This window comes from Nuphar pumila, chromosome 5 (genome assembly GCF_984573655.1).
Source record: "Nuphar pumila chromosome 5, dmNupPumi1.hap1.1, whole genome shotgun sequence".
Taxonomy (NCBI): Eukaryota; Viridiplantae; Streptophyta; class Magnoliopsida; order Nymphaeales; family Nymphaeaceae; genus Nuphar; species Nuphar pumila.
In genome coordinates this window covers 101,361,791-101,374,729 of record NC_143253.1, presented here as the reverse complement: position 1 = coordinate 101,374,729, position 12,939 = coordinate 101,361,791, and the positions used below count along the sequence as shown (strand labels likewise).

General features: G+C 36.3%; 1 protein-coding gene across 1 annotated transcript; it reads right to left on the bottom strand.

The window, feature by feature from the left end:
- Positions 1-2,167: 2,167 nt before the first annotated feature.
- Positions 2,168-11,570, bottom strand: LOC149837929 (transcription factor MYB1-like). The gene is made up of 4 exons (XM_090008155.1): positions 11,436-11,570; positions 4,289-4,421; positions 3,850-3,979; positions 2,168-2,771 (listed from the first exon to the last, which is right to left on the bottom strand). The coding sequence occupies exons 1-4, from the start codon at positions 11,568-11,570 to the stop codon at positions 2,168-2,170; spliced, it is 1,002 nt and encodes a 333-aa protein (XP_089864281.1).
- Between the last annotated feature and the right edge of the window lie 1,369 nt (positions 11,571-12,939).

Sequence of the window (12,939 nt, the reverse complement as noted above, 5' to 3'; positions counted from 1 at the left end):
TCTCTACCCCAATATTGAAGAGGTTGTTTTTTATATGTATCTGACTTGAATCTTGAAATATTTACATATTATTATTTTTATATGTTGTTCATGTTTTGGATCATATTATATTTCGATCCAGTATTATATGGATTAAGTATAAAGAGACAAGAAATCATTAGATCTAAAGTTTGGGTCAAGAATAGATCTAATCAGTATTAGATCAAATGTTTGGATATAATAAGGTGACACAGACCTTGGTTTGATTCAGTAAAATATTTTGGATCTGGTTGAATTTGTATAGATCTAAGTAGATTAAAATGAGAATAAGATCAAAATGATTGAGTATAGATTCAATTGAATGAGTTTAGATCCAGGCAATGCTATTGGATATTGTTGAACTTCAATGGATCTAAATAAATCCAGATTAAAATTTTTTACTCAAAGCTCTTAGTATGATATGTACATAATTATGGTTTAATGCATGGATAGTCTCTTATTGAATGAATCTAATATTGGATCTAGATCGTATAATTCTCAGATATGGGATATCAAATTGTGATGGATCCGAATAAGTATAATTATCATATATAGGATATAGATCTAGAATTGATCCAAAATTCATGATTGGATCCGGATAAGTGTTATACCCGGATATGGGATATGGATCCATATTTGATCTAGACACACCCGCATATATATATATATATATATATATATATATATATATATATATATATATATATATATATATATATATATATATATATATATATATATATATATATATTGTCACATATATTCTATGGATCTAGATTTGATCCAAGTTTTATGTTGAATCTAGATAGTATCAGGCCAGATATTTAGACCTAATAATGACATATATGAGTCTTTGTTTGACCTAAAATGATTATCTTGATATACTGATCACATGACTATCTTGATATACTAATCTAAAATGATCAACATGTGATAGTGCACATAGTGAGAGTATAAACTATGGTAAAAGTTTGAAAAGTGAAAGTATTTGCTATAGTTGGCAAATCATGAATTTATGAATTAATAAATTTTATAGTATTCCACTAGTGTATATGTAGACGTGATGATGTCCGATAATATAGTCATGAAAGAGCTACAAGAACCCCATGATTATGTGAGACCCACATTATATTGTATTCACTTTTTAGAACTATAGATTGCATGACTCAGTATGCAGTGGATGGTAATAAACTATTACACATTAAAGGTTATGATAAAATTTATGATATAATGAAAAAACAACCTAGTTTGTGAATAGCCTTATGATAGGGATATATCATGAAGGAGAAATCCAAATAGCGTATGTAAAACCTCATAATATCATGAGTGCATATTGCATTGGTTATGATATAATGTGGGTGTTCGCCTCATATGGCCAAGTGGGAGATGTTGGATCCTAGTATGGATTCAGTGTAGTCAATGGGTCTCACGTTGAACCCATATGTTGGATCCAGAGTTGAATCCAAGTAATGGATCTGAAACATGGACCTAGATAATTAGATCCAATGATCCAAAGTAGTGGGACAAAAATCCAATGACCTATTTGAGTAGTGGGTCATTGAGATATGAACCATCATGATAGTGGTGGGCCCACTTCACATTAGAATGTTTGGGAATCCAATGAGTTGGTTATGACTAGGTAATGACTACTTAGGGAAGGATAAATATCTCAACCCCTACCTCTACAGGAGATATAAAGAGCTTGATAATTATATGGAGGGATCCCCTTTCAATCAGGCCATTAATATCACCCATTTTTCACTTCTTCTCTAGCCTTCATTATGCACACCACGATCTTAATTCCTACACCCTCATGATTTCAATTTTATACCATCAGTTTACAAAAGCATAAGGGCATTTATTATCTTTTTTTTTTAAGAAAGTTAACTTTATTTAGATCATTACTTCAAATGATAAAATATCACTTGCAACATGTGCAGAGCATTAGAAACATCATATGACACATCAAAGAGACTGTGGGACCACCCAGCAAGTTTGAATTCTTATTGCGCCACTTATAACCCAGCAAGTTAGAATTCTTATTGGGCCACTTAAGTTTAGTCAAACAATGGGTTCACGCACCATGGATTAAGGCCCTAGACCATGGATCTTTCATATAGCTACAGGCTTCAAAAGGTGCTTAACCAATTTAAGTTGCATCACCCTCTTGCTTTTCGTCTACAATGCGGTTATTATCAGATGTATCAACGTTCTCCTCACCATGGCAATTGACAAGGTCTAGATAGTCCTCGTACACTTTATCAATCATATTCGGATTGTCGATGATCCAGCTTTCACATTCCAGCCATGAGCTCAAGTCCGCCATAGATGAGCTAATTGGGACTTCTTTCTCAATAATAGAGGGTTGTTCCATACCAATGCCAACCACATCAGGTGCTGAGAAGGCCATGGATGTTACTGTTTCTTGGGTTTCATCAAGTGTTGCCAATGGCACCATATTGCACCTTAGCTTGGAAAGAAAGGTAAATGGATCTATGCGGCTAGCTTTTGGAACATGGACTTTTATTGCATTACCACGCTTGGAATCCTCTGCTGGTTCACTATTGCTTGTGGACTTCTGGGTTACTTGAGTAGAGGAGGCAAGGTACTTGTCATGAGCACCTGGAGGCAATGGTTTGTGGGTTATTGGATTTATGCCTCTTTTCTTCAAGATTTTGCTGAGATGGGTGTTCCAATAATTCTTGATTTCATTGTCGGTTCGTCCGGGCAGCCTCCCTGCGATCATAGACCACCTGTCCAAGAAATTTATATGCATGCGTCATCAAGTAGTATTATGCTTGTGCTTAATTCTTGTGAAAAAATCAGGTGCAATATGAATGCAAAAATATTTGTGCATTGTTAAGCATGTGATCACCCTCCATCTCGGCGACATGCAAGGCCTGTCAGGTGTGGGACCCAAGACCTGATGGAGGTGCTTAATGCACAAATTTTTGTGCAATATCATATTACACTCCATCTGGACTCTTAATTCTTTCCATCGGCAATAAAAATTTTCTTTAGTTAGGAGTCTTAGCCTCAAAGTTTTACACTGGCTAAGCAAGCACGATGAGATCTTCGTGCCGGTGAAGTTTCTGTGGGTTATTAATTCAAAAAGTAGTAAAACGCCCTTTATAATGTTGGGGGAGAAATCACTGATTTTTGGGTTACTGAGAGGATAGGTGCAATGTATTTTTTTTTATAGATGATGATGTAAAACTCGCACCAAGAACTGGGTCTTAATGGGCTCACCTCCCTGTAAAGTAAAACTGGGATAAGGGTAAACCCTCACCGAGAACAAGACCACACCCAGCCTAACGTAACCGGATTGCGATAAAGCAACAGCAGCCTCCATGTGCCACCGGGATTCGAGAAACATTAATGGTGCCTTATGCTGGTGTCATTGTAAAACTCCAAGGGTACTCCTGTCCACCGGAAAAGCTTCCTCTTATGCTTCGGCTTGCGCACGGGGCGCACTCTTATGTTTCAAACTTATGTCTCCTCCTCATTCAGGACAAATGGAGACGACACCTCGCTAGATGTGCAGGGTCAACAATTTTATGATAAACATTAATTGTTCATGAGTGCTTTTATTTTCCATATAAATCTTTATTGAAAAGTTTTCTTTCACAAATAGTCTTGTCCAGGTTTATGGTTGAGCATCTGTGATCAGAGTAAGAATGCATTATGCACAAGTAAAATTTATTATCATTTTTCTCCAGCAGCTTATAAATAGAAAATTTTTTAGAAGAAGCTTATAGAAAGAATTGCATTGATGTTATGATATATATATATATATATATATATATATATATAGAGAGAGAGAGAGAGAACCTGTTTCCTAGAAGTGCATGGAGTTTGATGATAAGATCCTCTTCTTCTGGTTCTATATTTCCACGCTTTATGTTTGGTCTAAGATAATTCATCCATCTCAATCTGCAACTTTTGCCACACCTCAGCAGACCTAATTAAAGAAGGAACAAATTAAGGAGAGAGAGAATCCAGTGATCGAGGCTAAGTAACTTTACAAAGTATTAGGACCATACAAAACACAGAAACTCACTTGTGCATGCAGTGATTTTCTGTGCAACAACAGCACATAGCGTTTTTCTGTGTTTGCACAGAGAATCACTGCATGAAAAGTCGCTGCACGCACAAGCATTTTTCTGTGTTTTGTGTGGCCCGAGTAGTCCGATCGATGACTGGAACATTGGCTCGAGAGCTTTGGAAATAGAAACGGTCTATCAGGAGGCTTTTAAGATTCCAAAATTACCTGCCTTCTTTGGTAATGATCTCCAATTGCCCTCACCATGGTTCTCAACGTACCTCTTGAGAAGGGTGTCTTCCCTAGGACTCCATGGGCCTCTATGAAGCCCAACCTTGGAGCAACATGGAGCCCTTCCCATCTGAAAAGTTTTACTTCCAAAAAACACTTGGTTCAACTTATGTCTCCTTGGGGCTCTAGGGAATTGGCCCGCCTTATTACCCTTTTTAAAGCCCTCCCATGCATTAATCACTGGGGTCCCAAATCCCAATCAGGCGTTGAAGGGTAGAGAGACGGGTAGATATTAGAGCTAACACTCCACATACACACTCTTAACACTGAAAAAATTATGGAGCTTAAGATCAAGAGGAGTTCCCCCGACGGCCTTTGAGTTTAATGAGATGACATCAAATTCAAAAATTTTATGATGCAAGTTGTTTTGATCAAATCTGATCTTATAGCTGGATTCAGCATGGTCGATTTAATAATAATCAACCTTTGGATTGTATTTTTTTAACAAAAAAATATGAGTTTTTAAATCACAAAATGTTATATTTTGTCAACCGTTGATTCTTCACTAAATGAACAACGTAGATCACATCTGTGGAGCCGGATTTGATCAAAACAAGTTGCATCAATTAAATCACAAGGAGGGGTATCAAGACAGGGATGACATAGGGGATGAGTGGAACCGATTTGCCAAAATGGTGTGTCATGAGACATATCCTTTTTGAGATGATAGTTTGCCATTTGCATAACTTTGAGGTACTTACTAATTAAGGTACAGAACTAATGAGTTAGAAATCATAGGTGCAAGTTGTATAGACTCAATCTAACAATATAGATGTGTTCAACATGGTTTGTTTGCTAAGGATCAAGCCTTCTATCACATGTAAGAATGTGATCTTTTGAGTTATGAAATTTTGGCACATTGTGGGCCATTGAATTTTTTAACCCTTTAAACCTAATCATTTGTCATAATCACACGATTCAAAACAATTTTTCTACTAAACAAACCATGTAGAGCACATCCATAACATTTGATCCTCAAAATTTAGAATTTTTTGAAGAAAATAGTGATTTCTACTCATTAGTTCCGTACCTTCATTAGTAGTTAATATTAAAACATATATATATATATATCAAGCGGGTGCAACGTCGAACGAGTTGGGCATCGAATGCAGTTGGGTGCGCCTAAAGCATCCATGTGCATTTTTTTATCCGTTTTACACTTTTAGTGGCAGTCCAAGGCCACTAAATGTCCAATAAATGTAAAAAAAAAGTGTGCCATTGATCGTGCGCGCATTCGTCCGAATCAGATATTTTTTTGTGTATGACTATATATATATATATATAGAAAGAGAGAGAGAGAGAGAAAGAGAGTAATGCGCTCGTTCTGCCCCCTTTAGGCCCATTCAAAATCATAGTTTTTGGTATTTTTTTCTCACATCTAACACCATAGACATGATCTATAGGTTTTGTATAGTTGGAACCAGCTTTTAGAACACCAGAATCTGCCTATATAGATTTTTTTCGGTGATCCAAAATCAATGGCTATAAAGGCATCAACTTGAACCCCCCCCCTGCCCCTCCTCCTGCATCATCTTCATTGTTGTCACCCCATCACCATAATCCCGATCAATGGGTGGTGGAGGTGGTGGGAAGGGAAAAGAGAAAGAATGAGTTACACAAGAATTGTTCAATCTCAGATCAAACAACTCTTGTTGGTGCAAACTATGTTTGTTGGTTTGCAAATTAGAGTTCATATATATATATATATATATATATATATATAGTGATGCATAGCTGCACAATTACTAGGAGCACAATAGATGAGCGTCAATTTTCGCAAAAATACTTTTATCGGTGCACTAAAAGTGTGTGTCAGTAAAGGTCTGAGACTTTTAGTGATGCTTTTAGTGCACTGCTAAAGGTCTGGGATACGACGATAAAGGTCCCAAACTTTTACCAATGCACACTTTTAGTGCACCAGTAAAGGTATTTTTGCAAAAATTAACATTGAGCATCCATCACGTTGCGCAATAGACACTCAACATCATCCTGCTAGTAGTTGTGCACCTAAGGATTGTGCAGCGATCACTTTATATATTTATTTATTTATATATATACATATATATAGAAAAAGTGATAACTACTTAATCCATATGTGCTTAACGAAATGCATGTGTGATGATCATCCATCGCGCATGTGTGATAGATGCTCAACATTTTTTTGTTTTAAGATAACTTTTAGTAGTGCTTTTAAAGCACCACTAAAGGTCCCAGTTTTGTTGGAATCTTTAACGACACTTCAAAACCTCGATAAATGCCTCAACGGGGGCATGCACAATATAAAAATATTTGTTTTTAGCATCACTTCAAAACTTATTTTTGCGCAAAAAAATTATTGATCAAGCAACTAGCACTCTCTCTCTCTAATGGAGATTGTTCAGATACTTTTTTCGTTAGGTCATGTTTGGACCCTCAAAAATCATGGTTGTAGGTGTTTTAGGCTAAGTTCTGAACCATGAGATGTGTTTAACATCAGTCCTTATTAATCCGGTTTAGCATTGGTCCTTATAAATCTGGTTTAGCATTGGTCTTTCTAAATCCGGTTTAGCACTGGTCCTTCCCAAATCCAATTTTTCAAATTGGTCCTTATAAATCTGGTTTAGCATTGGTCCTTCTAAAAACCAATATTCGAATTGGTCCTTCCAAAACCTGGTTTAGCATCGGTCCTTCCAAAAACCAATCTTCAAATTGGTCCTTCCAAAACCCGGTTTAGCATCTGTCATTCCAAAAACTAATCTTCGAATTGGTCTTTCCAAAACCCGGTTTAGTATCGGTCATTCCAAAGACCAATCTTCGAATTGGTCCTTTCAAAACCCGGTTTAGCATCGGTCCTTCGAAAAACCAATCTTTGAATTTGTCCTTCCAAAACCCGGTTTAGCAGTGGTCCTTCCAAAATCCAATTTTTCAAATTGGTCCTTCCAAAACCGGTTTAGCACTGGTCCTTCCCAAATCCAATTTTTCAAATTGGTCCTTCCAACCCCCAGTTTAGCATCAGTCCTTCCATCAAATTCAACCTTGCATTGATTCTTTTACTAGATCCAGTTTTATGTTGGTCCTTTTACCAAATCCAATTCTTTGCTGGAATTTCCAAAATTCAGCTTTCGAGTTGATCTTTTACTGAGTCTTTTCAGGACTCAATTTAGCCAAGGGCGTGTCAGTTAGACCTCAAACAATTTCTTTGACCAGAGATTTCAAGAACATTTTGTCAATTTATCATCAAATATTTGTTGATTTCAAGACTTTTATTACGCAAAAGAACTACCTCAGAATACCTCCAACATTACTTCTGAAAGAGCAAAGCTTTTGCGAAAAAGGATTCAAAATTTAAAATCTTTCTATTGGCCAACCAAATGGACAAAGAATAAATCCTCAACATGGCCAGCAAAGAAAATTAAATGTTGTCGCAAAGCCATAAGTGGTTGATATTGATCGCAGTCAAGGGCATATTTTTAAAGACCATTCTTATGGTAATAAGGCAGTGGAAATATCCTGGGCGATAAAGAAAAAAAAATCATTCAATTTTAATCTCTCTTCAATAAATATCAAGTTGCAATTATATATCTGCAAAAGGGATCGCTCAAATATCGTCAAGTTGAAGACGGTGGACGAGTCAAATCCCCAGGGGGCAAAGAAGACTCGAAACATCTCCAAGTTGAAGGAGTTTATGATGAGTCATTTCAAGAAAAGTTTAAATCATATCCAAGTTAAAGGTTGATGCGATGAGCCTCCTGCCAATCCCTAAAAGATATCTAATCAAAGCTATCGTCAAAAGAGATTTCAATCAAAGAGACAATATCATCAATATAATTCCTGAGACAAAGAAGGCTCGAAACATCTCCAAGTTGAAAGAGTTTGGGACATATCCTTCTAAAAAAGAAGAAGAAGAAGGATCAAAGCATCTCCAAGTTGAAAAGGTTTGTGACGTACCCTTCCTAGAAAAAGAAAAGTCAGGACGTCTCCAAAATGAAGGATGATGTAATAAACTTTTCACCAAAAAGCCAAGAAAGCTCAATGTCTCAAAAAAAGAGTGCAAAAAGATCATCATGAGAAAATTCTAGGATATCAAACCACCAAATTTGTCAAGAATCTTCTTTAATTCTGTGAAATTCTATTATCAATATTCTTTCACCAATTGCTTTTACAATATCAAGAATACTCGCTTTTCTGTTTATATTAGGGAAATTGATAGCCTCCTTGAAAGAAAGTCCATTGCAAGCAATTTGAATTTAAATCTTGATTCTACAAAGTTAAGCCCAATTGGAGGTAATACTTCAGGTAGAAAAGAGGGAATATTTTCACACCAATGTACATCATTTTCAATTACTTTGAATCAATAATAATTTTCAATATTTTGACAATATTTTCTAGCTATCCTGGCATGAAGTGAGAGCTTGATGTCTGCTTTGATACATCCTGACGCCATTTGCCATCCCTTTTTAGGACTTGATAACGGGAGTTTTCAAGATTTCTTCCCTTCTTTGATATAATCTGAGCGCCAGGGCTCTCAGATTCGCACACTTCTCTGTGTCCCCACTCTTCCACCATAGACAGTCCAATTTCAGTTCGAGGTTGAGCCACCAATTATTTTCTCGCAAAAGGTCATTAATTTCAAAAGTTATTTAGTCTCAGCATTGAGGCACCCAAAATCAATTCATTTTCAAGCTTTAGGGACCCCTATTTTCATCCTTTTATAAAACCTCTATCGGATTCATTGTGCGGAAGTCTAAAGGTTCTATCATGGTCTCTTATTTTGACGATTCCATTTGTTTCCTGATCAGGTTAAGGGTTAAACCTGAGCTTCATTCTGATGAGGTATTTCATTTCTCGATCAGGTTAAGGATTAAACATGAGTCTCATTCTGATGAGGTATTTCATTTCTCGATCAGGTTAAGGATTAAACCTGAGCCTCATTCTGATGAGGCATTTCATCTCCCGATTAGGTTAAGGGTCAAGCCTAAGCCTCGTTTCTACACGAGGTATTTTTTGTCTCATCCAAGTTAAGGGCAAAACATGAGCTTCATCTCTATAAATTGAATCTTTCCTCTTCATTCTCCATTTCATACCTACCATTTTCATTAGGGCTAATCTTCTCATGACCATTTAGATCCTTCTAACTGGGGTATTTTAATAGCCCAAATTTGGTATGTTTTTTTTTTTGCCACTAAGCTCGGCTCTAAATTGGCTTAGTAGCAAAGAGGGGCATCTATAAATACCCTAAATTTTCCTCATCCATCCCCATCATGTGGATGTCAACCCTAATAGGCCAGTATAGGAGTCCAACCTCGAGACTATCTTAGGAAATTACCATTTTACCCATCTTTACCAGGAAAATTATCATTCTACCGTTAGGTCATCCTAGACCCCCATCAGTCAGAGTCAACCAAGCTCATTCTTAATCTTAGAACAATTAGAATGTCAGTCATTTCTAGCTCACCTGAGCTCACGATGAGCCGGTCATTTCCATTTCTGATCATTCCTGCCAAAATGGGATCATTTCCTCATAAATGAGCTCATTTCTAGCTCAAAATCTAAATCAATTGTTTTTTAGTCAGTTATTCTCAGTCAGTCATATTCTTCTGAGTCTAGCTTGATCTCATCAAGAGTTCAAGTGCTCCAGTTTCAGTTCAAATCCATTTCCCACAGTTTAAAAGCCCACTTTAGCTAGAATTGAGCTAAATTCAGTCAGTTGAGCTAGTGTTTGAGCTTCAGTTTTAGTTTATCTCAGTATTACTGACCTTTGTTCTAACTCAAACCCAGTTCTTGTTCATAGCTCGCTTCACTCCAATGACCATTTCTTACCATTTCTCTAAAAATGACAATATTCTTTGACAATTCAATCCAGGAGTCCAGTTGAGTCAGTGTCTTGTTAGTCCCTTTGAGTTCTGAAACCTTAGAATCGAGCTCAATTCAGTTCATTTCAGTTCAATATAGCTCAAACATAAAACTTTAGTGTCACTTTGGGCCCGACAAAGACAAAATTTATTTCTTGAACCATTTTGCCCATTTTTATCAATTTTAACACTTTCTGAGTTGGTACAACAGTCAATCAAGGCCTAAATATCCAAATTCCTTCATCCAGGGTTAGCATTTCGCATGGCATTTCATATCATTTCTCGTCATTTTCCATCATTTCATCACATTTCATTTTATTTTCGAGATCCAGAACTTCAGTTTTGAAATTTTCAATCCAGATTTGAGTTTTAAAGTCTTCAAAAATCAATTTCAAACTCTGGGTTTCCAAAATTGACATCTTTACCCCTAGGATTCTAAATTTGGAAATATTTTCTCGAGAAAACAATCTGGATTATTTTCAAACTTGATTTTTTAAATTCCAAACCAGATTTGCTCTGCAGCGGGGTACAGAACTTCGAATTCTGAGCTTATTTCAAAAATTGTCAAAAATAGCCAAAAGTCTTTCTGAAGAATTTTACAAAATCATTTTTTTACCTTTTTTTTTGTTTTTGTCATAAGTGGGACCCACTCTAAGCAGCGTCACACAAAAACCTTTTCGGGTTTTAAAATATCCTTTTTTTAGAAACTGTGTGGGCCCACTCCAAGGTGGCACCACTTGTAAAAAAAAATTATATATATATATATATATATATATATATATATATATATATATATATAATAAAAAAAGTTTAAAAAAAAAATCCAGATTTTCCTTTTTCCCTGTTCCTTCTTTCCTTTCTTCTTTCTCTTCCTTCTCTCCTTTCCCCTTTGCTTTTTTTGCTCCCTTTCTAAATCCTATAAGGCCATACGGCTGGAACCCATTCACGCCTCTATTTTTCCCTTCTCATTAGCCCCTCTCAACCCTAACTCTATCTCCAATTAAAACCTAAGTTTTTGGTTTTAATGAGAAGAACACTACATGGATGTTGATTCACCTCTCTCTATTGACTCTCATTACTCCCTCTCAGCCTTAAGATTCCCTCTCATACCAATTCACGCCTAACCCTCTCCTTAGCCTTTCTCCAGATCCCTCCCTTCAGCCATTGCAGCAGTCATCTTCACTACCTCTCTTCACCCTTCAGCAACACCTTAGATTTAGCCACAGCTGTGGCATTCACCATCAACCTCCAACCTGAGCAACAACAGCCGCCATAAGAGGAGCTCCAACCAGTTGCCTATCTCCAGCCACCTCCAACCTTGGTGACGCCATAACCTCCTCTTCAACAGTTGATGTTATATTTCCAACAACCACAACACCTTCAACCATCCCTACTACATTCAGCCTCCAGCAAGGCTAAGTTGCTTCAGCCCAAGCAGTCGGCTCCTCCGTTTGCATTCATTCCAACTGATGTAAATAAGCAAGGCTTTCAAGGTAAAGTGCCTATTCCTTTTATTATTTGGAGGATTTTTCTTGCTAACATGAGTTTTTTTTTTGTATTAAGCTATGAATACCACGTGAAACGAATTAAAACTAGATTCATGTTGGTAAGTGACCTTGCTTTATGGATTTGAACAACGTGAAATATCGGTTTTGTTATTACAAAGGTTATGCAAATGAGGTGATCCATTCGATAAATGGATCGGATCCCTCAATTCAATGGCCAATATAAAAAAAATGGATCATATCCCCCTGTGTATTTTGATTTAGTTTTATGTGTTTTTTATGTTTAAACATGGCATTTAGTCTTATCCCATTATCTCACATTCGTTTTATTAGTCTCATTGAAATTTTATTAGATAGTTTTAGATATTGATCTTAGGCGTATAGTCCAGTTATAATTTCATGCTCAAATTTTTGTTTATAATTCTTGAGTTTTTTGTGATAGACGTATTTATGCGTTGGTGATTCCATGTAAAAAATCTAGATTGATTTGATTGCTGCAATCTCATTTTTAAAATCAAACTCCAGATCGGGTTCTTAACCCTGTAGAAACTCTAGATCTTCATTTAGTAGAGTTATCGGTCTGAGATCATGGGAGATCCGAATCATCTTCAAAAAAAATACAGTAGTTCAGTGATTAGATCTACTATTTTCATGCAATTTTCTGGATTTTCTAAAAGGATTTAGTCCCTGTCAAAATTCGGGTTTTGCAGAACCCTGTGATTGGATTATTACAGACTCGTCAGGGTCTAGACCGACCTTAACTTGTTGTGGCTTTCTAATCCGTAGGTCAGATGCTCCAACTATCAAAAGAGGAGTTGTTCCTTATGAACTCTTATATCATTTTCAATATTTCAGTATTTTTAGGACTTAGATTCTTATTTTTTAAGATTTTACAAGTTCACTAGTTAATTCCCTGTCATTCCAATTTTATCAGAATTAGAGGTCTTATAATCTCTTGTGTCCTCCCAATCCGTAGGTCTAATGCCGAAACTGTCAAAATATATGTCAGGGAGATCCTTCTAAAATTTCATAGGTTTTGATCACTGTTCACTATCTTTACTGTATTTTTTGTGAAAACCTATCAGTCTGCCCTAAATTCCAGAGTCATCGGATTCTGACCGAACTTGTCGAAGTTGTAAATCTTTGACCATAGGTCAAATCCTAGATCTGTAAAAAGAAAAAATCATTGCCTAACTGTCCTCTATCACTCCATAAAATTTGGTAGATTTCTATGCTAGTTTAGTACCCAAAA

Bases quoted from the DNA above. Each gene is read 5' to 3' on its own strand.
- LOC149837929 (XM_090008155.1), bottom strand. From the start codon at position 11,570: ATGGTTGAAGGTGTTGTGGTTGTTGGAAATATAACATCAACTGTTGAA. The intron at 4,422-11,435 runs GTTGGAGGTTGA...AAAACTTTTCAG, and splicing joins TGGCGGCTGTTGTTGCTCAG to ATGGGAAGGGCTCCATGTTG. The intron at 3,980-4,288 runs GTAATTTTGGAA...TTCTTTAATTAG, and splicing joins ATCATTACCAAAGAAGGCAG to GTCTGCTGAGGTGTGGCAAA.